The following is a 26,255-nucleotide window of genomic DNA, read 5'->3' on the forward strand; positions in this document are numbered from 1 at the left end:
AAAAACGTCTGTATACAGACGGAATACAATATCTGTCAAAGTGTGCTTGAAGGTTCAAACGCAAACAAAACCCCTTTCATTTTCACTCATACAACAATTAAAACATTGCATGTCAAATGTTAACCACAGCCAATGCCAGAACTGGCTGACAAGCACGAGAACTTCTCACTTATGTTGAAATTCTAACTCTAGCCAACCCTTACACCACATGCTTGCAGACAGAAAGTGAAGAACATATGTCAGTTTGTGATAATCCTTGCTATGCAGACAGTCGGAATACCATTTACAAATTAGCCAGCTTGCATTCAAATTCCATATTCAACCAATAAACAACCAAATAAATAAAAAGAACAGTAAAATAAAACAGAACTTATTGAATGACAGCTTGCATTAGCTAATATAATCCAACCTGAATAACAAGTTTTTCTTTTTTTTGTTGAAGTTGTTAGGGGTTCTGTATTGAATGATCAGCCTGAGGCTCTGTCTAACCAGGCAAAATTTCAAAGACAGACCGTAAGACACAAGCTAGCATGTTACCCTGGCCTAAACACCCCTCTCCTGAATGTAGGCTATGTGTATCTTTTCTTGAATAAATGCTCCAATCTTATTTATTTGGAGTGCACATAAATATGCAATGCTAAACGCTAAAGGGCTCTGGAGCTGAATTTGCGTATTGTAAAAGCACAAGTTGAGGGCAAGATAGGCATGGAGGAGGCAACATACTGCATGTGGGTAAGAAAGCAATAGGCCATGCAAATAACAAATCACAACACAGGCTAATTTTAACAATAATATGTTTACAATTAGGCTAATACAATTCAATTCAAATACACAGTATGGACATTTAGGCTATATTTACCACGGCTATATTTCAAGGCCGGCTAGGCCTTTTTAACAGATTTTGCTGATAGCCTGTGGGGAAATTCTCAGAATCAATCTTTAAAAAATGTTACTGCATGCAACATCGAGATCACTCTTGGAGATAACACTGCTCAAAAGTAGTCTGACATGTGTTACTACCTAAATCCTGAAACTTTATTTTCACTCAGTTATGCAGTGAGTGCAAACTGCCAAATCCAAATCCAAATCTAAATGACATTAGCAAATAATGTCAGAAATATTTCAGTTATTTATTTTTTAATTTCTGGAAAAAAAGAAAGCTATACAGATAGCCTACAACATATAGGCTACACTACGCTACATCTGTCGTCCATCTGGAAAACTACCCCTTAAGGTTTTACAAAAAATATTTCTTTCATTTATTATTTTGGTTACAGTAAAATCTCTACTTGCAATTTATCTGCATTGATACAATGTGGAAACACTATAAAAATATAAATCTAACTGTCAACACAAGACTGCAAACTGTGGGTCTAAAAAATACATTTTTAAATAAATAAGTTTGGTAACCAGTGATCACAAATCCTGCTCTAGCCACTGGAATAGTTTGTCAAAACATGACATAAGTATAATAAACAGCAAAATTCCCTGAATGAAGGTCCCTGATCAAGTAGCCTACATACACAGAGAATATATAATATATAGAATGTATCATCAGATAATATTAGCCTAAGTCATTTAGATTTCAAATAGAATGAATGACTTCTATGCGGCGTGGTAGTTATCCAGTGATGTGGTAGCTCAAGCTACAGCATAGGCTATGTTTCTAGCATGTGAGCAAGGACTTTCATCAAAATACAGTATAGGGAGTTTTGCCTGGATCCTGCTTTAAACAGTTACAGCCACATAGCCTACTATTAAAGGTACACACAAGTGCTATTTTCAAATATCAAAATTTCCATTGTTAACGATGACCAGACTAACCATAATTTAATAAAGTTTGCAATAGCATTCCCTAACATAAGGTATCTTAAACCTCTCAATTTTATGATAATCCATTTCATATGCGGAAGGGCATGCTGTTTTTTCAGCTCAATAAAAATATGGACCTTACCAATAGTACATACCAGCCAAACTGGCTTTGTCAGGCAGAAAATACCTGTACCAACACAGTTTGTGCACCTGAGTACAATCTATTCTCTTGGATCCATATCTCAAAGGCCTGGTTATATAACCTAGCCAAGGCTACATAACAAAGACTTGTTTCTCTGATTTGTGCACTTCTGCATACTTCCTACATAAGTAAGGTCTTTAAGACCTTCCCTGAGATTTATTTATGTACACTTCTATTATAACAGACGCTATACAGCTGGAATTGTATTGGTTATTAAAGGAAGTGGCTAAAGTATATAGCAGCAGGGTCATACTGATCTGAACCCAAGAGCAAAGTGCTTGAATAACTCTGAACATCGCAAGCTGCCAACCAGAGGATTACAGCCTGCCGTTTGTTTTATCCAATGCAAAAACATTTGCATATTATTACACATGAAACCGATCATCTATTGGGCTGTCAATCGATTATAGATTTTGACTGGAACGTATCAATTTAAAGGCTCGTTGCACAATTGAAATTACTTGCTAACAGTTCTACAACACAAGACTTTACTTAATGTAATATAATTGCAATGTCCGTGCAAAATTTCCTTGTCTCACTGTAGAGGTGAAAAGTTAGTCTGATAAGCCTTAGCTATATACAGCCTTACTGTCCTTTCTGATGGGCATAATCTTGTTCTTTTAATGGCCTTAGGGCATGGCACCACTAGTTTTAAAGAAACAGCTCACCTTCTGGGTTTTTATTTTGAATGAACAACAGTAGTTGTGTGTGATGAAGGATATTAGCTTGCTCCCTAATTCAGAGACCACTGGGGTCACTAGATCCCAATTTGAGAACCTCTGCACCAAGGTTATCAATAAACAAAAACCTCTAAGTTCACAAGTCAACACAATAAATGTTTAGGCTACATCCGAAATAAATGGCTTTCCTACACAAGTGTAAAATGACTTATCACCAGACGCATACTGTTTACTGTCAACAGTGGATAAACAGGCCATCTTACAAAACCGAAAATGAAAACTTAGCCTACTAAAACAGCAACCTAAATAGTGACTTACTAAAACAGCAACCTAAAAAAAACTGACTTGAATCATCAGAGACATAACTGATCCTTAAGTTTTTTGCAGAAGCCAAAGTGCTCATCGAGGATCCCCGGAGAAAGCTAAATCCTGGTCGCTGCTGATATCATGAGCATGCCTACATCTACACCTTTAAACCTTCCATGCATTTCGATCACTGTCCGTCTCCATTTACTGCTGACGCCGATCGATGGAAGATTCAGTGCCTCCCAGGCTTTTCATTTACATGGCAAAGTGCAGCAGGCCACGATGAGCCCTGAACGGAGCTCATCTTTAGACGCCGAGAGACCAGCCTCGTCTAAAAATAAAGAGCGACAGTTGCACCAGCGGTTCTGTCTGACCACAGGTTTACTCTCTCACAGGTTTAGGTTTAAAGAAAGACCTGACTGAGCTACGCAGGCTTTTTTTTTTTGTTGTCTTAAACACGCACATAAACGCGCACGTGCTCGTATGCGCGCGCACGCGAGCGTGGGCGGGCTCTTCGCACCTGACCGACTTCGCCGGGGTCGCTTTCGCTCTCCGCGGCGCCGCTAACGCCGGCCTCCGCCGCGGCGGTTCGGGAGGCAGGACCGACACATCGACGGACCGAACGTCCGTAACGCCGACAAAACAAAATGGACGGAGGCACAGGCAAAAACAAGAGATGTAAACATCCCACTGACTGCTAGCACACCACACTGCGCCCGTGTTTACTGTCAATCCCTCGAACTGCAGCCCAACGTCTATAAATGACTAAGCTGTACGTGTTATAGACGCACCACCACTCCAAGGCCAGTTGCTATCTAAACGTAGTAAATAACAAGAATTAACCGGAACCGTCGGAAAGGGGGGGGGGGGGGGGGCATGAAAAGCAATTCATTTAGCAGATAAACAGGAGGCGTATTATGGTGTTCACGTGCGTGGTACCGAGGCTGTTAGAGAAAATTATTGGCCCACACTGGAATGTTCTCATTAATCCAGTACGGCTGGAGGAAAAGAAGGAACAACAAGCTGGAAAACGAGGGAGAAAGAGGGGGAGAGAGAGAGAGAGAGAGAAAAAAAGAGATAGAAAGAAAAGGAGAGAGGAAAAATGCAGCAAAAGAACAGAGCTGCAGCTGTGTAATACGTCTATAAATAACTAATATTACAGCCTGCCAGCACTGCAGTGATCCGAATCTCTCGGCCCTCTCCGAGCTCCGAGGAACGCGTTCGGCTGTAACGAAACCCAAAGGTGCCGTGAGCCCAAGTGGTGGCAAACCCTGCGGCCCTCCCCCTTCACACAGCGAAACCCGTCTGCGACCGACGCTTCGAGCACATGTGACATCCCGATAGCGTGAACACGGATCAACTGCGGCACCGGAGGAGGGACAGAGCAGGAGAGAGAGAGAGAGTGAGAGAGAGCGAACGAGAGAGGAGGGGGGCAGGAGCCAGAGGAAGAGAGGGAACGAGAAAGTGTGGAGAGAAAAGCAAACAAGTACAGCGAGCGTGCCACCTTAAGGCCTACTGCAGCTAAACAAATGAGTCTAGAGGGGGAGAAAGGTAAAAAAAAAAAAAAAAAAAAAGCAGTAACAAGATGGCGATGGTGGCGGCTGCAGCGTGAGCCAGTAGCATGGAAGGTTACTCAGTTCCCGTCAGCCTTTCGGCCCAATCACCCCTCCTCCCTCCCTCCTGGCTCTCTCCGCGCGACTCACTTACCCTTCCTCTTGGCCTCTTCACTGAAGACATGTTTTTTTTTTCCTCTCCCCAGCCGCCAAACAAAAGCCTTGCCCTTTCGCCGGAATTTTTTTTCTCTCCCTCTCACTCTCTCTCTCTCTCTCACTCACTCTCGCTCTCTCTTTCTCTCCGTGTCTCCCTCTCTCCCTTCAGCTGCTTCTTCGGAGCCCTCCCTCTCTCTCTCTCTCTCTCCCCCGCCCTCCCCCCCCCGACCCCAGCGCAGTTTCTACCACGGCAGCGACTTCCACGTCTTCCCGCCGCGCTGGGCTGAGCTCAGGGGGAAAGCATTAGCGGCTGGCGGGCTGCTGGCGGGTTCAGTCTGCGGCGCGCGGAGCCGAGGTGCGTGGCATTCTGCTGCTCTCTGATCGGGCGCTCCGTCACTCTCTCCCTCCCTGCCTCCGCGCTCCCCCCCTTCTCATCGATTCCCCCTCCGCCGCGGCCGATCGGTCGCTCTGAAACGCACACAGGCGCGCGTGCTCGCTCGGTCTCTCCCTCTCTCTCTCTCTCCCCCTCGCTTTCTCTCTCTCTCTCTCTCTCTCTCGCTCTCTGTCTCGCTTTCTTTCGCTTGCTTCTTCCTCCTTCACATCCCGGGCCGAAAAAGGTAGGCTGCTCCTACTTTGTACACAAAAGGGTTTTGTGCTGGCTCGGTCGGTCGCTCGGTTTTTTTTTTTCTCTTCTTGCTTTTTTCCACTTCTTTTTTTCTCCTGCTCTTCCCTCTTTCCCCTCCCCTCTCCCTTGCCGAGGAGCGAGCCGCGAGTCTCGGGCAGAGCGGTGGAAAATGAAAGCACAAAGCAGCAAAATGCATCAGCATGAATATTAGAGATGTCATTAAAATCCAGACTCGTTTTTCTCTCTCTCTCTCTCTCTCTCTCGCTCTCTCTCTCGCTCTTTGTGCAAGGAAGTGGGCCAGCAGATGGTGCTAACAGTTATTACATCAACTTTCACAATTTAACCCCAAAAGTACCGGATTTCAACAACAATTCCATATGGATCACAAACGTGTACAGTATGCTAATGCATAAAATGGAATTGCCTCCATACTAACAGAATAAGAGAAGCTGTCACATGCTTTATGTGGTGCAGTCTGTAGGGGCAGGTGGCTGTGTTCCCTTCTCTATCTATCTGTGTGTGTGTGTGTGCGGGTGTGTGTACACACAAAACCAGTTGTGTGGATAGCACATCCGTTCAGTCACAAGACTATAAATCACTCACAAAGCAATGACTACCTTAAATCGTGGCAAAGCACAAGGTAATCAAATGCACCACAAACTGACCAGGGGAAAAGACTACTGATCAAACCAGTTCTTCAGATGAAAGACATGGCATGCGACTCTCAGGAGATGTAGTGCTAGTGCCAATGGTCCTCTTAAAACATGTAGCCTAGCGGCAGACAGTGCCTCTGGACAGACGGCAGCAAGGACACACAGACATGCCTCTGTGGCTCCATTGACTAATCTCCAGCCATTACTTCAAATCTGACCAAATTCTAGTTTTTCTATACCGTTGAAACAAGTTACGCATTTTCGGAATTGTGACTGATGCTGGGCATTCCTCAGGAAACTCGTTTAGCTGCTCAAAGGAGAAAACTAGAAAGCTAGAAAGTCCCTGCTAGACACACTAACAACCAAAAGTATCTGGACACCCCTTGGTCTGGGGCTGTTTTTCATGGTTTGGGCAAGGCCCCTTAGTTCCAGTGAAGGGAAATCTTAATGCTACAGTAACAGCACATTCTAGACGATTCTGTGCTTCCCCAACAGTTTGGGAAAGGCCCGTTCCTGTTTAAGCATGACAATTCCCCTGGGCAAACAGCGAGGTCCATATTGAAATGGTTTTGTCGAGGACAGTGTGGAAGAACTAGACTGGCCTGCAGAGCCCTGAACTCAACCCCATCCAACATCAATTGGAAAGCCAACTGCGAGCGAGGCCTATTCGTCCAATCAGTGCCCAACCTCACTAATGCTCTTCTGACTGAATGGAAGCAAATCCCTGAAGCAGTGATCCAACATCTAGCCTAGCATAAAGCCTTCCCAGAAGACTGGAGGTTAGTGTGGGCTGGGGGTGAGGGCTGCATCACTGCACTCCTCACTTTTCGACCAGAATTTTCCATAAGCAAATGGGTTTTCAGACAAAAGCACTGACCCTGGATCAGTTTCAGGAAAAGGGTCAGCAAACTACTGGTTCAGCTTTGGATATGCACAGTAATTAGCGGACTGGAACCGGGAGTCCACAGCCTGACATAGCTTATTCCTTTGCCCTGCTGGGCTGGGGGAAATTTACCTAGGCTAAGGTTTCCTTGTATTTTCCTTCCCACAACGCCTCAAATGCCCACATGCCACTAGAGAGAGATGAGCTTCTCCTCTGAGTGATGCTATAGCTCTCCTATAGCACTGTGAAGTCTGGGGACTAGTGAAAAATTGCTACCTCCTGAGTAAAAACATCCTCGTACATAGCACAGTCATAGCAGTAGGTGACACTTGAGAGGCCGAACTGATAATTTCCGAACTGAAAACTGAAAATCAGGGTAATTTTTTATTTTTTAAAAAGTTCTTAAAGAACAGTCTTGTGTCTGTTGCTGATGTTACATGTTACACATGCAAGACAGGCTCTCTTTTCATCTATTATTGTTCCCTGGATCAGCAGAATTCTGGAGTTTAGTCTTTAAATGACAACTACTGGGACCACTCATTCCATAGAACTGGATTGCGCTTAAGTATATTTCAACTAGATTCATGCATGCATATATGCATACAGTCTTTGCCATGTTGGGTCATGGCTAAGTGCTAATGAACTTCAGAGGAGCAGCTCCCACCGTTAATGCCCACTGGATAAGGGATATGTGCCACCTTAAGTAGCCTAAGTGTTTTGAAACTAACCTCTCATGGATTTGTTATTATTTCCAAATTGGCCTAATATTATTCAATTCTTCTGTTTATGTTTGGTTTCCCTTTTTCTTGGGACAGTTGGGTAGGGATGCTGCAAAGGGGATGGGGTGCTCTGTGGGGGATGTCAGATAAATCAGTAAAAATAATTTTGTCAGATATGCACAATACAGAGAGCAATGGTTTTTCTCCAAAAAAATGCATTTGACTGAAATAAGGACTAGGACTACAAATTAATTTGCATCATTTGTACTGTAATGACACGCTTAATCAATAATCAGCAGTTTTTGAAGTGTTGCGCTTAATTAAGAACCACAATGACTTCTCCAAAGAGATTTTCCTGCTCCTTAGCTCCTCCAATATCTTGACTTTAATTAAACAGAAGACTTAATTACAAAGCTGGAGCCATTGAATGGAGTGAATCAGATGTCAATCAATTGATGGTTGAAAGATATCGCCATATTTCGTAGGACTATGGATCACCAAGACTAGAGGAAGAAACCATTGGGATCCAGAAATACTGCTATAAATTTAATGTTCGGTGGAGATTTAAATGACAGGTTGTTTCTGAAGAAACTCAACCAAAAATGCACACAACTTCACTTGTGTGACCAAACCTGTTTAACAGGGAAGAAAGCTGTATCTAGAAACCCTAGACAGCTCTAGGGGTCGGTTCTTTTAACATCTCTACCAGGCTTGTCTTACGTGAATTCTGGTATGAACTGAAAACAGATGAAGCTTCATCAAACCCCACTGTTCATTTTTGATGTACCTTCAATTAGAAATGGTCTACTGTAGTCTTTTGGGTGCACTGTCATTCAGGATAAACTGCATGTTGTGCTAAATATTTTTCGAGATGACATTGGTGTGTCCATTTTTAACATTGTTGGTACTTTATCAGCATCATAATGCTGATTTGGGCTGAAAAGCTTTTTCTTTTTGAATACTTTCTCCGCTTTGTCTCCAAATTTTGAATGGCTACATTATCAGCACCCAATCCTGCAATCTCCATTATCAATTTGGTAGAGCACAGGCAAGCATGCACTGTCTTAAGAAGCATGCAATTTCAGCCGCCGCTTCTTATCACTCACATAGGCTAGTTACAGTAACTAGTGAAAATCAGCATATTACCTTGATTGACCAGCATTGGTCACTGGTGAGCGACGAGGCGCTCCCATCATGGCCGACTAAACTCCTCCCTTCCTAGGGTTACACTTGTGCCAAGGTCGGCACTGGCATGATCTGGAAAGTCAGGGGCTACACCTAGGGCCTACTATCAAGAATAGTTGTTGAGTACACTGGATGAGAATAATCTGTTAAGTAGGCAACATTTCCTCTAAACGTAGCGTACTTAAAATCCCAGCACGATATAGGCCTACTTATTTCTGGGGTTTCGAGTATATTTGGAAGCATACTTTTCAAAAACTAAACAGCCATTTTGGTTCCATAAATATGACATGCAGCTTTGCTTTAAAAACAAGGTGCATCTTCACTGACATGGGCATGGCTGCAAGTGAGGATCGTCTTATGACACTTCCACTGTATGGCTGGAAAATAGTATGGAGGATATTTGTTGCAGACTACCCATCGCTTACTAAAAAATAAGTACTAAACATTATGCAGTATGCTTAGTAGACAGCACATATTTTGAGTAGTTAGGAGGGAGATTCTGATACAGCCAGGGTTTCCCATTCAATACATAAGTGGTGGGTCATCCCCCCTAACAGATAAATATTTAATAAATGCTTGTAGTCGATTCAATTCCAAAATCTAATGCTTATTCGAATGCTCAACAGTTCTGGGTGCACAATGAGACAAGGACAATATTGGTAATATAAATCTTTCATTATCATTTATAGATCATCTCTGCATATAGCCTAACACCTGACTAAGTTATGATACAATACTATTAGCCTAGATAGTGCACAATGTATATGAGAAAAGATTTTCTTGTAATTTTTTTATTCTATTTCAATATAAAACGGCAGTGCTTAAAAAATTATAATCATTCTTTCTGCAACACAGCAGTTGTTTCATAAGCCTTTCAATATTTTGTACAATTACTCACACAAACAAAACCAACTTGCAGAAGACTTTAAGAAAGAAAGAAGATTGAAAGCATAATTTTACTGAAGCCGAAATGACAAAATGACAGGGTATTTTTGGCTTGGGGATAGAAATTCAGTGAGATTTCATCACGTCTTCATTCAGGAGTTTCAAGGAACTTGATTAAATTGGCTGTGTGTTCCAGCAAGGTTGAGCTGTGAGCTCTATGAACTGCTTTGTTTAAACTATATTTGTGGTTTGGATAAGATTTGAGTATTTGTACTGGCTCACCTAAAGACAAAAACAAATGAATGCTAAATACCTTTATTCCTCTCACAGTACAATATTAGGAGCCAAGCACCAATGGTGTGTAGACACCTATTTCATTTTTTAAAAATTTTCACTATTATTATAGTTCTTTAGTTCTGCCATGGGAGTGGTGGCTTTTTGTGAAATTTGACACACTGAAGAAAGGCCAAGATATCCAGACAACAATTTTGGGGTCAGTTCATCCACCCCTCTAGCACCAATAACAGGCCAAACCTGATGCTAGATTTGCGCCTGTAACTTTTGAACCGTTTGCCCTAGAGTCAAGATTCTTTTTTTCTCCATAATCCTTAGGCCCTGCTGAGTTGAACACACCCACCAACGTCAATTTCCACCATACTGGATTTTCAACCATTTCTAATTTGTTGAAAAACCCATTTTAAGCATCTCCTCCTAGACTGTTGAACAGATCACCATGAAATTTGTCCACGGATCAAAAGCTTCTAAAAGATAAGTACTAGGTCAGCCAACATAGCCACAGCAAGCCAATACAAATCGATGTGTGGCTCATTACAAAAAATGGTTTGACCATAGACCAATTTCTTTGAAAGTTGTTAAAAACAACAAACAATATGCGACCAAATAATATGCCCACAATATACTGACGAATTTGGTGATGAAGGCACAATAAAGGAAGAGTGGCCAGACGTCTGCAATTATTTTGTTGATTGGCATCAAACACATGCTTACCATGAGCCCTGGGGAGCTCACACTAAGTTTCGTGAAATTTGGCCACCTGGGGGCACTATACCAGGTTTAAATGACTCCAAAACAACAGTATATAGCCTATTTCAACCAAATTTTGTGGGGAACATTACAGCAATGGGCCTGTATTGAACAAACAAAAGAATTGGTCACACAGAGGCACTGTAGTACCTGGGCCCTTAATTGCTGCTTGAAGCTTTATTTATCTCCGCCAGGCGAGAGCTTGGAGGGGATTATGCATTTGGTCGCGTGTGTGCGTGTGTGTGACATGTCTGCAGCTAATCTCACATACTACTGGGCCAATCAGCCTAATACTTGTTGTGCATGCTGAATTCTCGAATATTTTGCAAATCGGTCAACGACAAGTATTTTATTTGAATTAATTTCCATCATTGTCCATTGAAATACATTGAGTGCTAACTCCTCACTCCTCCTAACCGGCCAGTAGGGGCCACAAGTGATCAACAACTGCTTCCGTTTGGAATGAAAGACCAGAAATGAAAAATGTCAATTTCAACGTTAAAATGCCAACAAAATAATCCGCCAACTAATGGGGTACGTTAATCTTTGAATCTGTGGCAATTATTTTGTTGGCATTTTGACGTTGAAATTGATATTTTACATCACTGGTCTTTTGGAATTGTTCCTGTCCAGATTGTTCCTGTCCAGATTTGAAACGAAAGTGCCACACTATAATGTCAACGTTAGCTCTGTCTAACACATCGTGGCTGATATGAATGAAATTAGCTAACATGTCACCACCTTTAGTGTTACTTCACTGAATCGGCGTTTTTGGGATTTCCAGTGGCACATGGTAAAAACTTGTAACATTGTATTTGTCTGGTTGCATTGATTGTGTAGCCTCTATTGTTGCATCAGCAAAGCTAACACGCCCGGTGGAGATCTGCACTCTACTGAGTGCACTCTTCTAGTTATTATTGAAATTGCACTTTTCAAATTATCTCATTATGTCTTGCCCATAAAAACACAAGACATGACAACCTTAAATGCTTTTCTACATTGACAAATTTGAAGATTAATTAGTTTAATTCCAATTAAATGAATTCATTAATCAATTTCAATCAAAATCTGTTTCAAGCATGCCATTGAAAATATGTAGGCAAAAAGAATCTTTCTATTATGCAAACAATGCAGCTATACTTTTTCATTCATGATCCCACAAAACAACAGCCATACACGGAACATGTTGAAACTGTTTTGGCCAGTGTAGGTGCACATTCTACACTGCCTGTATAAGCATGTTCAGAAAATGCATATTAACCAAAGGCACTTGTAGCCCTTTGTGTCCTACTATTCTCATGTTACTGCATCATACTGAAAGCATCCCATATCCATTTTATATAGCCTAGTTTTAAAACCTTTGTAACAAATAATGAATAATTTGAACTAGATCTTAAACCCCCATTTCTGTAAATATACTGTAGACGCTGTCAACCCAGGTGAGAAGCTTAAATCCATTGATAAGACCTAGGCTATTAGAAGTAGAAGACAGGGCAAGAGATGTATGGTTGACAGAAGAAAAGGGACAGGATCTGCACCAATGCTTCCTGAACTGAACCAATTTAACCAATCCTTGATATTTGAGAAAGGTGTACCAGCCTGCTTTATGCTGGGCCAGCAGTCGCCTGGCTCCAGTCCAAACAGAAAACGCTGTGAGAGCTTTCACATTTAGCATTTGACTGCTAGCCCGTGATGTTCTGACATTACCCTGGTGTGACATGAGGCATGACAAATCTGTACATTATATACATTTGGTACCTTGAAGGCCATTCTGAACTGCATCATGCCTGCAGCAGCTTTTTCCTGGCTCAAAATGAGGCAGAGGTGGTACTTTATTGTAATCATGTGATCACATCAAATTTACCATATCTTGTTAGTAATGTGAATTATAATTTTAATGATCAGATAATGACTGTACTAGTCTTTTTATCTGCCATCTTCATTCTCCTCCTGGCCACCTCTCTTTAAAAAAAAAAAAATTATTCTAAAGGCTATATCAGCAAAGTGGACAGTGGCCAACGCAAGACAACTACTGGGACCACTCATTCCATGCAAGGAAGAACCAAAACAGAGGGAAAAATACACTGGGTTCTATAATGCAGACATTCCAATTCTTTTTAAGATTAAAAGGGGCAATGACCCAGACTTGAACGGCAACAAAATAATGACTCCTGTTTCTCTGAGCCAATCATCTTTCGGTGTCTGACATTTGTGTTGTTTATTGATCGGAATATTACACAACCATTGGTAGCAATGATTCCAAAGAAAAGCACCTAATTTGAATGAAAAGTCAAAAACCAGTTGTCACGCTCCAGCTAGCTTGCTCAACATGAGTAAATTAAAACAGAAATCCTCCAATATTTAAAATCCTTTTCAATATTATTAGCCTGTGAGCCAAAAAATAGTACTGATCAGAATGCACTAACCTTGCAGTTTCACCCCACTTTTATTAGCCTATTAAGAGCCATAATAAGATTATGAACATCATATAGGCTAGCCAATCTATTGTATTATCTGAGTTGGCACATTTTATAACAAAAATAGTTTATCACAACGGAAGTGCATTAGCATAAAATGCAGATTTTGGTCATGCTAGGCTCCATGAGCTAGCATGACCACTGGTTGAAAACATTAAACTGATAGGATGTAGCCTATAAAATATAAAATATTGCATTTACTTAAGCACAAAAAAAACAAGATTTGCCTGTCTTAATGCAGCAAACTCAGAGCAACTCTGTGCATACAGCTACTGTATTATTACATTCTTCTTTCCTGGTGCATCGTGATGATTACCGCCACATCAGAATAATGCCGCCATTGCAGTTACAAATGATAGAAATCCACGGTGTTCAGCGATTGTGTCTATAATGTTTGCTCAAGCAGACAGCAGTCACAATTTTGAGGAGGCGGCATTAAATTTGATCGTGGTGGCCACCTCAGAATTTTCCATGCAGGCAAAGCCCTGAGAAGGTCTCTCAAAGTGAAACAATCAACTGAATGAAGCAGTCAGGGCATGTAATTTAAAGAACAAAGAGGTGCAGTAACTGCAAGCGGATTGACCATTTTGCTATAAAATAAAAGAAATTGACAAAACCCAAGAAAAAGAAAAATATATAATAAGACCCATGGTTTATTCCTTGTCTTGTGAAATGAAATTTGGTTTGGTCACAATACCACTCCACTCCATTTCTATATCAAAGGTAATACATCCACTTCAGTACAGTTGTTCCAGAATTAGGCTACTAAAACTTCATAACATTGCTGTTACTAAAAAATGCTGCAAAAAATAAATACTGTAAAAAATGAAGAGGATTACTACACTTCCCAGTTTTCTTCTTTTTTTTTTTACATTTCCCCCTTATGTTTTGGCAGCCCAGGGGACCTTTGTGAATTGGGCAAATAACATTGTTTTAAAGTGTGAAGATACTGACAGAAATTTGGACAGGGATTTGACATTGTTTGTAGGCATTTCCTGAAGGTCAGGTAAAAGGCCAGGCTTCCCTGATTGGAGGATGGAGATGGGGGAGGGACAGCCGGTGGAAGCGTATTCTCTGCCTGGAGGATGCAGTAGGAGTCCTGCCTTATTGGAGATTAGACATAGAGACGGGGCATCTCAGCTTGCCTGCAGGACATCTAATGATGGATAGTTGACCATCATACATTCTCTCCAAGTTCTCAGCACTGACAGACCTCTCCTTTAATCTAGATGGTACAGTAGAACTCACTTGAAGCTCATCTACTGCAAGAAGCCTAGGGGTAACCCTGGATGGCCAATTCTTCTTCTCAGTCCAAGGATCAGCAGTGAGTCAGGTGAGTAGATTCTTTATATGTAACATCCAAAAAATCTGCCCCATCCTAACCAACTACTCCACACAGCGTCTAATCCAGGCCAGGGTGCTCTCACACCTAGACTACTGCAATTCCCCTCTCACCAGTCTCCCTGGTTGGGCCTCTGAACCCTGCAGCGAATGCAGAATCTAGTCACATGACTGATGTACTCAAAGTCACACATCCCCTCACCTCACTTGTACACCTTATTGTGCATCTGCCCAGGGACTGCAAAAACTGAATAAAGTCAAACAAACTGCACTGGCTGCAGTTCACCTGCTACAGTTCACATGAAGTTTAAAGCATTGGTGCTAGCTATCAAGGCAGTGAATAGAAGAGCTCCACCAATTCCAGTCAATCTCTGACTAGCTAACCCCTCCCTGTGTGGTTGCCACTCCCAGTCATGATGCCAGTCTACATTTGCCCCACAGCAAACGTCCTAAAATAGAATCATTACCTATCTTCTGACAGTGCCACCCTGTAGCACACCCACCTTTTGTACTAATTCAGGTTATGGTATTTTTATGGTTATAGGGTACGTTTTTATTGTTTTATGTTTCACTTCTTAGGGGTCTTGTCAGGAATGCAACATGTATGCATTCAGAAAGAAGCATTTTGTTTATTGGTGTGCATACTTTCTGAAGTGCTTCCGTGACATCTTTACTCGCTGGACAGTGCTGTCAGCCAGGTGCGGCACTATTGCTCATATTAATACTGTGAATGCACTGATGTCTCTCCAGTATTGAGTCACTCTGGTCAAGAGCATCTGCTGGATAATGTAACACAGGCGGTAGAAGGGTCTTCCCTCACAGGAGGCCAGAGACGTAGGCGGTATGGCTGAGAGAAGAGCTACTCAGCAGGCAGCAGCCCGACACCCCCATGCGATCTCCTCACGGGCCGCGGCTTTGCCAGAGAGGCATACCTTCCACGTCTCCATAAATCAACTCACGCGGGCCGACGGGAAAGCATTCAGATATGAAACATCTACAGTATGAGCAGAGGCATCCAGTCACGCATCTTCAGCCGCGGACAGCCTTCTCTCTCAAACAGCCTTAGCTTCGCCAATAAACGAGGAAGCGAGCAAACCAGCGGTATTAAAAACGGCACTCAAAGAGGGCTTCTTCACCCAAGCTGCATTGATATTTATAGCTGGGCCGCAATTATTTCTTAGTGCCAGCCACCAAGTACAGCTTGGTACTCTATGTTAAGCCCTTACAAATACAGTCATCAGTACGTCATCGTTAGTAGCAGTCTCAGTTTTCAGAGGGGGGGTGGGGGGGGGGGGGGGGGGGTAACTCTTGGCCCCCAATCTGCCTTTAAATAGTCTGGTGATTAAGGTTTAATGAAAGGAACAGATTACCTCAGTGTTCGTAATGCAGTTAATTTACTTGTTCAATCAAAGAAGACATGTTTAGCCACTGGCACCCCAGAAAGGGTTGAGTGTGTTCAAGGGGATAGATAAGGAGTTGAGTGTGTTCAAGGGGATAGATAAGGGGCCGAGTATGTTCAAGAAATAGATACAAAAATTTAAATTCTGCAGTTAAAATTCCCTGGGGTGTCATGACCGCAACCTGAACAGCTCCACAGGCTCTTCAAGGCTTTTTATTTCAATGAGTATATAATCCTTTTGACAACTTTATGAAAGCAACTAGCCTAAATGTAGACACTGTAGAAATGCAGGCAGCACAGCATGCAGAAAATTTACAAAATAAGGCAGGCCTGCAGAAACACAGGAAGCACAGACTGTACAGAAACACCATCATTATAGACTGTACAGAAACATAGACAGTACAGACTGGAAAAACAGGCAGTAGAAGCTGTACAGAAACACAGGCAGTACAGACTGTACAGAATCCCAAGAAGAATGAAACCGTTTAAAATTAAACTCGCACCCTTTCATTAAGACGTGACCATGCAAACATGACGTGTGGAGACGTTTGTGGAAACACATGATGGAACTGGAGCCAAGTGACACCAGCGGTGAAACCACTCAATCTCGGCTGCATTTAGCTGCACCATTACAATATTAAGGACTACCTGGAGGAAGGGCTGGGGAATAAACCATATGAACGATCAGACCTGTCAAATGTTTTTTCAAGCATAATAACAATCATCTTTCTTTCTTTTCTGTGATCATGTGATGTGTTTTTGCTCATGTCATATGTATGCAGATGATTCCACAATATATAAATCAGCACACACACCTGGAGAACTTGGTAGGGTTTTAAATGAAGAATTAAAATGAATAGAAGAATGGGTAACGGCAAATAAATTGGTTCTTAATATAGAAAAGACAAAATGTATGGTATTTGGTTCAAAATATTCATTAAAAGTCGCTCCAACTTTACACTTAACTATAGGAGATATAGATATTGAACAAGTAACAGAAGCAAAGCTATTAGGGATCATTGTTGATAGTAGAATGTCTTGGAAAAGCCAAATTGATCAAATGGTGGTAAAAATGGGCAGAGGCATGGCTGCTATAAAACACTGTAGAAAATTAATGCCTATCTATTTAACCAAACAATTAGTGCAAGCATTAGTGTATTCACAGTTAGATTATTGTTCAGTGATTTGGTCCAACACAACAGAAAGTAATTTGAACAGGTTACAGGTAGCTCAGAACAAAGCAGCTCGCATTGCTCTTCACTGCCCATATCGAACAAGAGTAAGTACAATGAATAATCAATTGGCTTGGTTAAGTGTAAAATGCAGGATGCATTATTCTCTAGTGTGCTTTATTAAAAAATATCATCCTAACTGAAATCCCAGAAATACTTTATAGTAACCTATCATTTTTTTCAGACAGACATTATTCTACTCGCCAGTCATCTGAGAGTCGTTTTCTGTTGTCTCAGTGTAGAACTAGTTTAATACAGAGAACAGTTCATTATCGAGCAATGGTGGCATGGAATTCATTACCAAGTTTTTTGATTTCAGAAAGTAATAGGCTACAACAAGTTTTAAAAAAAGTTAAAATTGTATTTGTTCACACAAGGAATAGGCCTAGTTTTTTTTTTTTTTTTTACTGTTCTTGAAGAAGATTTTTTCTGTTCTTGGTTGTAGAGAGCTATCCATCCCACTTTATTTGTCATTTAAAGGATGAGTTGCTAAATGGTGGTAGAGAGCTATCCATCCCACTTTATTTGTGATTTAAAGGATGAATTGCTAAATGATTTCTTTACTCAATTATTTAAGAGATGAAATTACTATATAGAGCGATCATATGTATTGACAGGCATTGAGTTGTTGTTGGTTGTTGTGTGTCTTAGTGGTTGTGTTATGTAGGCTAATGTGTGTTGTTACGCATTGTGTATTGTTATGTAGTGTATTGTTATGTATTGTGAGTCTTATTGTGAGTATGAATGTTACGGATGTGTATTGATGTATTTTTCTGTATTGAAGTATGTAAAAGATTTATGGGGACCCCAGGAAGAGTAGCTACTGTTACAATACAGTAGCTAATGGGGATCTAAATAAACAAACAAACAAACAAATATCATGACCCAATGGAAGTGTTTTTTTTCTCTCCTGAGAGGATTTCACACGGTCTCTAAAGTGTGGATGTTTACTAATGCATCAGGTATGATCAAAGAAAAAAAGAAAAAAGATGAAGGTCGATATGCCGCATGGCAGCAATGATTGTTATTATGCTCAAAAAACATTTTATTTATTTATTTATTATCAACAGTTACAGTAAATTTGAGTTTACTTCTCATGCACTTTTTATTGAAAACCAAATACCGTCCTACTGTCAATAATATGAAAAATATCATGATATAGTTTGGCCTTATTGCCCAGCCTGAAACCAAAACACAGACAGTCAGGCCTACAGAAAATAGGGATGGTTAGACTGTACACACACAGGCAGTATCTAGACACTAGGGATGGTTACACTGTACAAAAACACAGGCAGTCAGGCCTATAGAAACTAGGGATGGTTAGACTGTATAGAAACACAGGCAGGATAGACTGTACACACACAGGCAGTCAGACCTATAGAAACACAGGCAGGATAGACTGTACACACACAGGCTAGACACTAGGGATGGTCAGACAGTACAGAAACACAGGCAGAAAGGCCAATAGAGTCATAGGCAGTACAGACTGCACAAACACACAGGCAGAAATACTGCACAATGAAAGATGAGACTCCTCCACAGAGCCTCAGCCCTGGGGGAACTGCTGACGTCACTCGCGGGGCGCCAGGCCTGCGACAGCACCAGGCCATCAGGCGCATGGGAAGGAAGGGGAAGAGAGAGAACTTGGGAAGTATAACAAAAACAAATGGCTAATGCCAATTTTCCTCACAAATCAGCTTTTAAAGAGCCTGTCGGCGCCATTCATCTGCACCAATAATCCTCCAGATTTAGGAAGGCCTCCATTCTGTCAGGCGCCCAGTGATGGACGGTCCGGGTTTTGAAAAAAAAAATAGCGTGGGTGTGCAGCTCATCCCGAGGACAAGTGTTAGGACCGGATTAACTGCAAAGCTGATACTCTCTCACCTGTGGGGGAGCCCATGCTGGATGGGGAAGGGAGGGCAACTGGGAATTGTGGGATTGGGCAGAGCACGACCCACGTTCATCAAACATCTCAAGTGGTGTGTGGTCAGGGGTTAAGCGCAACATGTATGCTATATATGCTTTCACCAGTTACTACGACAATTATTTTTCTCCCAGGAAAATAGGCCTAGTTAGTGGAGCTGCCTCAGAGGGTAAGCAGCAGTGGCGTGAAGCAGCAAGCCATTGTGTTCACACGGTATAGCCTACACCTGACCATGGGAAAACAAGAGTACACTATGTCAATTTTGTTAAATAGCACACATTTTCAGAATGGTTCAACATAAGATTATGGAGATCTGAACGGGGCTGTAAATGAACTTTTTTGCCGGTGGCCCTGGCGCTAGTAAGGTCAAAAGCAGAAAAAAAAATGTAGCCTATTTGCTGACGTTATGTTATGCTTTATTAGAACACAAAAATTAATGAGTAAAGTGCAATCAACTTAGGCTATAGCCTATATCGAACAATTTATCTAAAAATCATAATTGCCTGAAAATTTTTCTATCAAAACATTTTGCCCACAGTTTATATGGTATTATTGCATCTAGTTGCATCTGGGCCACCAGTATCCAATCATACGGAAAATAGCCTATACGCTGTATGTGGCCCTCTGAATTTAAACACCCATGAACTCTGCTGGCCACTCTTGGTAAGTGGGCCTCCAATTTGTTCAATACCACCAGGTTTTTAAGAGAATTGTCAGGTTTTTCTTACAATTGTATCTGTCCTTTTAGGGTAAGCCAATTTAGGGTAATAATATCAAAAGACTTTTAACCTGGGGTGCATTTTAACAATCATTGTTATGATAATCTGAAGATTCATTATTTCCAATTACAAAAATTACAAACTTAATTTTAAAAAGCAGTTCTGCTGAAATAAGACTTTTTATAAAGAGAGGGCAATTCTTTTCAATTTAATATGATAAAAAGGTACAATATCAAGTACACAAGGTGAACACTCAAGTTTTCTGAAATCGAGCAAGCTGACAGGCTTTGTGACACTAGACAAAAATGTCTAGCCTTCCTCTTGCAGTGTCAGGCAGGAATTAGAGTTCTAAAATATCAATATTCATGGGACACACTATAGAATGACACTGACAACTTGAAATACATCTCCCATGATGCAGGCAATTGCCCAACTTAGAACAGAAATTATTTTGAACTTCAAGTTCTGCAGATTTAAAATAATGAAAAAAAACTCAATTGAACCAAACAACAGTGCATTCTTTTAATCACAAATGCAACAATATTGTTGAACTTCATAGCCTAGCTCTGCTGAGTCGGAGTCTGAGGTTTTATTGATTTATGTTAGTGGAGGTGCTTGTGACTTCATGCAGGTGCAGCACCTCCGCTATTAATACCTGATGGAAAGTTTTTTTGCAATAAAATAAAATAAAATAATAATAATTTAAATTCCAATTTTCCAATTGCATTTTCCCATAAACGGTCCAACCCCTAATAGCAATATTATCCTAGATCAGCATTCCTACTCAGACATATACACTGCTACTCAAGCATATTCTGATGCATAGCCTATACAGTGTTTCTCAAACATTGGGCCTCATTCACAAACTTTTGTTAAATTATTCTTACTTTTGTTCTTTAAAATGTTATTACGAAAAACCAACATGGGATTCATGACACATGCGCAGACCTTTAGTTTTTGTGCATGTCCCAGGTGCATGAGATAATGAATGCTGACTGTTTGTTAATTTTATTTGCAATTCATGTGATTAGCATAAGGAAACAGCCATGAACAAATACAGATAAGAAAAAAAAAAGATGAATGCCGAAACGTTCTTGGAACCGTTCTTACACACAGTTTACGAGCAAATGCAATCGTACACATTTTGTGAATTGACATTATTTGGGTGGCCCTAGTAGATCTGCCCCTGCCCCCAATTTGTTTTTGATTTGGTTGTTCATTTCCCGTCAACAGTTTCTAGTTTACCACAATGCAAATGCGGTTCCAAATGAAAATAGGCTACATATGTATAACATATGTAACGGCACAGAATTATACCTTTTCTAAATAATAATCTGTAGATCTTCTACTGTTATTTTGTCCACAAAATGCAACTTTAAACCATAACGAATCTATCCAGGAGGTTGTTGTTGCCGTTGATAGCTTGGATGTCATATGTGGTAATGGTGTTCACCAGGCCGTGGTGGACTGCTGAACACATTATGTTTTAAATTCAGTATTCTTTTTTTCCTGAAGACTGCTTTACATTCCACGGAATTTAAAGGCTAGTTCAGACCAGATTCCAGAGGCAACAAGCTGAAACTGGTGACTCTTCACAAAACTCATGGTTTGAAACGTTCAAAAACTGACCACATCAAAGCAACAAGATGAGACGACGCTCACGGATACCACAGCAACGAATATTTCCACTTCCTTGTTTACAGTTACTTTCCTGTTGGTTGCAATATTCACCTGGGAAATATCTAGGCCTATGTCAATACAGGCCTAATATAGATTTATTTAGAAGTAGGCTATTAGCAATAGCGAGTTGATTGCTGTAGCAGTAGAAGTATGGCAGGAAAATGAGCCAGATGTTAGCCTTTGGTCACTGGCAGATAAACACAGAGATTTCCAGACTTTACTAACTGCAGGTCAAAGGTCACACACCACCCATGCTTAGCACAGCCATTCGGGGTCAATTTCATTACCAAACAACTAGGCCTAGATCATAAACTGTTCAGGATTCAAAAACAAAACTAAAACAAATATGAATCAAATGAAACCGTTCACAATCACACAAAGTTACATCCTTTGAAACATCCAGTGACTGAAAAACATTAACAATTTTTTGATCTTTCATGTGCCAAAGAAGGAATCTAAACAGACCTGTCCCAAGTAATATCTATTGGTATGTAGGTGTAGACTACCCCAATAAACTACAGTCCAAACACTTATGCTAGTGTTACTAGCTAGAATACGTGCTTTCGGCCTCAAAGACACCGTCATGTTTGCAAGCTGATAAAAGTAAACAGCATGCATTACAAACACACAAATTTCCCCTGAACCACAGGCCAGCTACATTTTTTATACTGCACCTTATATTTATATTGCATTTATATATATTTTTTACCTGACTTTTTAAGCCATATATAGTCCAGTGACAGTCATTGTAAGGTACAGTGACAACCAAGCATGACTGCAGTTCCAAAGAATTGATAATGAGGCTTAATCTTCAGCCTCTAACCATATTTCAAATACAGCATCTTGTTCATTTGCATAGGAACTGATAAACACAGAGATAAATGCTAAACGTTACACATTTTATGAGACCAAATTGTTAACTTATAAACAAATGTACAAAAAAATTTTAATCAATTCTACTCAGCCAACTTTAAAAAAAACAGAGTATTTGTATAAATACCACACTTATCTTAACCCATTCCTTATAAAACATTTAATGTTGTAAACACGGCCTTGTCCTTGCGAGCAAGGAAATGTTGTGAAGCACAGGTTTCTTTATGTAAACAAACCCCTGACTCACTGCCCACAATCCATGGCAACCAACGACCTTTCTACATCTCCTAGCTACCTGAGAAACCTGTTCACACAATGATTCCCTCAACCCTTCAACAATAAGTAACTCATACGCCAACTGCCGTCGCCATGGGCAAAAACCCACTATAAAGTTACAAAACTGACTACAGTTGCAATAAAACAACCTCTAAAACCACCTTTATGAAGTAAAAAAAATACATGGAAATAAAAGTCAAGTTACATATTTGCTCATTTTTTCACAGTAACAATAAGCACCTGTTGTTTGCAGTCACTACAAAAGCGCTTCTCCTTCCTTTCTCCCTCACACACGACAGGAAATGAGTTTTGCTGGACTGCTGGGAGAAAAGTCTCGTGCCACTGAGGTTAAAAGGTGGCGGGTCTAGGGCTTGCGGAGTTCAAGTTGCGTCACTCGTCCATGAGCCTGAATTTCCAGCCGCGCGCGAAACATGCCTGCCGCCAGCCGTCTCGAACCGCTGCCTTCAAGACAGAACGCGCTAAAACGCCATTCCCAAAAAAGAAAAAAAAAAAAGAAGAGAGAGAGAGAAAGTTCATATAACCTACTGTGCAATTCGGGCCGCCCGGGGATCCCACATGCTCTTCAGAGTCTAAATGCAGGAACAACTTCCCCTCTCTATTACAGCACCCTCCCACTGTCCTCCTTCCACCCGTTGCCAGGACTGCCCGGTTTATCCAAAAACGACTTCCTGTTCACCTCTGACCCCCTCCCACAGCTCTCTGAGGCAGACAGTTCTGTAATGCTGGGAGGGAGCAGTCTGGAAGAACGAGCAAACAGCCAATCAGATATGCAGAGGGCAGGTTCCCAGCAGCAGACGGCCCCTCCTCCACCAATAAGTGACATGGTGTTGGGTTTCAGGCCTGACTGCAGCTGTGCCTGGCTCACAGTTATATAAATCTTTTTCGTTCCCCCCCCCCCCCCCCCCCCCCCGACCGTGTTAGGAAGTGATAAAGCTAACAAGGACCCCCCAGCCCTCTTCTTACATCTTACTCTTCTCCCCCTGGGTGATGGAGTTTTAATTCAAATCTCTGATATAAGGAGTTCACGCACCAGCACACATTGCCTACGTACAATAACAGTACTGAGCATAGCAGAGCTTTTATTTTTCTTAAGAGTGTTTCTGAGGAACACACTTTTTAGTAAAGACATGCTCACTTCACAACACAATTTCCCACAATGTTCCCACAAACAGGTGAGCTGACAGTTAACCCCATCTTTTCTCCTCTGAAGAACAGAAAGAGTCAGCAGTTCCTGTCATTGGTGGCAACTGCTTTGCTGGTCTTTCAACCTTCTAGTGCCCCTAGTGGAAACCAACCATTATGGTAGAGCCTGCTCACTCAGTGAGTTAGCCAGTTACTCAATCACTGAATGAGGGACGATGCCATTTCTAGGACATCCACTCACCCACATTCAGAACACAAATTAAAAATGGCGTATGTGGTTTGTTTGAACTTACCACATGATTTATTAGCATGAGCAACACAGTGCGGGGAAATGTCAGGGTACCAAGATAAAAAAGATATGAGTGTGAGATAAGTCTGTGCAATGGTCCTTCATGTCAAAAGATAAAGCAACTAGAGGATCAATTCCACACTCTTTAATGAATCTGCACAATACTCACTAGGAACAAACATATGGCTGGGCCATATGACAAAAGTAGTGAACATCTACGATGATTGACAGCTATCACGATGGGCGCTGCATACTGTGATAGCACAGACAATGTCGACTTCAGTAACTCCACTTCCACCAGCAGGCGCTGCACCTTCATAGAGCATAGTGCCACACAGCAGAATGCACAACAGAAAGCCAAAAATGCATTCCTTGGCAATAACCTATTCAAGCGAAACAAATTCGAGCTGTAGCAGTCAAGTTAGGCATGGCAAAATAGGCAAGAGGGATGTATCTTGCAACATCGAAGCCTATTGTCAAAAAGAGACAAGGCAGCCTCCATTTAGGCTATCTCTTTCTCGCTCACTCATCCCTCGGTATTTAGGCTAGGTGTTTTGGGACTTTGGGATTTAACCAATTAACTTCACTAATTGGTTACTTTTTGGTTGCATGCATAATATTTGGCAGTGCAGCTGACCAAGCCACCAACACAGAGAAAGAATGGAAAAGGCGCCTTGCATCTTTCAGAAATAATGTAAATATTTCTGTATTGCAATACCTATAGCCTGCTGATAATAAACGTAGGCCTACATCATAGACTCTGTTGTATGATTAGGCTATAACAGAGACTAGAAGAATATTAGAAGGTTCGGGCACAATAGACAATAGGCTATACAGTAAGCTAAATACTATTTAATAATATGCGTCCACCAATAAAGAAAATACAAATTTAGAAAACAGGCTATTATGAAAATAAATGAATTAAGTGGACAGTGTTGTAATGTTCATATGTGCATTTCTATTTAGAACAATGCTTAGGCTTAGGCTATCTTAAATCACTATCTTAAACACTTCACCTCAACAGAAAGAAAATTATGAGCAGTAACAGAGTATTAGATTAAAAAAGTAAAATATGTAAAATAATAAACAAGCTACCACAAAATGCCACTAATTAAATCAAAATGGGGCAAATACGTAATTTAACAGCCAAGATTGGGATAGGGCAGAATGGCTAATGAAAATGTTTAAATTTTTTTGATTACATATCTGATCTCCATTACATTGCTGACCTCCTTTGCCCCTATTCTGCTCCAGGTCACAGATCTTCAGATCAGATGCTTTTGACAGTCCCATGGGCTCAGTTAAAGGCATACTATGCAGCATTTTCAGCTTGAAAATATTACAAAACACCCACACTCAGCTATTAGGTTACTATGATGCACTGGCAATCTGTGCCCATGAGTAGGCTACTTCTGCCCAGTCCATGCTTGTCTACTTGAATGTGTTATTCTAAAAAGTGTTAAGCACATTTCTGGCATCACAGATTTTAAGTTTGTGGGCTGTACCTGTTCTTTGGTTTTGGCCAAAGAAGAAGAAGAAGAGGAAATGTGAATAGACCATGGGTGCCATGCCACTTTGATCAACAGTCGACTTCACTCTCTCTGGTGTTGGTATTAGGCAATTATCAAGAGTGTCAATCAAGAAATTAAACCAAATATTCCCAACCCATTCTTTTCACTCATGTTGGAAGCTAGCGTGCAAACATATAGCCTAATACATACAGTTTTCCTGGAATATTTCAGTCTCCAGAAAAAAAGAGCCAAGAGGCTGGGGATGTAGGGAACAGTAAAAAAAAAAAAAAAAAGTCACTTGACTGACATGACTGGTTGGGTTATGATTAGGGCACAAGGATACTTTGCGCTGTGTACCTGGAGCTAGCAAAGTCCCTGAGCAAGCAAAGTCCCTGATGTTATAAGGGTCTGCATGTGTATGCTCATTCTGATGTCTTTAGAAGTGGCAGGTAAAAATTCAGAGTGGCAGGTAGAAATTTCCATCACCCTGTCACAGTGGCTTGCAGGGGAAAAAGGTCATTTTAGACCCTGCAAGTGTGGCTACAAAAGTTACTCAATAGTGGCATTCAAATGAACAGTATAGGGTTTTTTTCAATGTTCAGGTCATCTTAGAGAGTGGCTATTTGTGTCCCAATGGGATCTATTGAAACTCGTTAAAGCAGGGCCT

At 41.1% G+C, this 26,255-nt stretch overlaps 1 protein-coding gene across 6 annotated transcripts in view; it reads right to left on the minus strand.

Moving 5' to 3' along the window:
• The window catches only part of chd9 (chromodomain helicase DNA binding protein 9), a 101,353-nt gene that overhangs the window by 63,276 nt on the left and 11,822 nt on the right, over positions 1–26,255 (minus strand). For 2 of the 6 annotated variants that reach the window (XM_035419061.1, XM_035419058.1), the window contains exon 1: positions 4,708–5,698. The exons of 3 other annotated variants lie outside the window; for them this stretch is intronic. In XM_035419061.1, coding sequence (XP_035274952.1) covers positions 4,708–4,737 — 30 coding nt within the window. In that variant the 5' untranslated portion in view covers positions 4,738–5,698. Of the gene's footprint in view, positions 1–4,707; positions 5,699–23,170; positions 23,289–26,255 lie in introns of those variants that run through there. One more of the 6 variants, XM_035419060.1, reaches the window with a different exon arrangement.

This window comes from Anguilla anguilla, chromosome 5 (assembly GCF_013347855.1).
Source record: "Anguilla anguilla isolate fAngAng1 chromosome 5, fAngAng1.pri, whole genome shotgun sequence".
Taxonomy (NCBI): domain Eukaryota; kingdom Metazoa; phylum Chordata; class Actinopteri; order Anguilliformes; family Anguillidae; genus Anguilla; species Anguilla anguilla.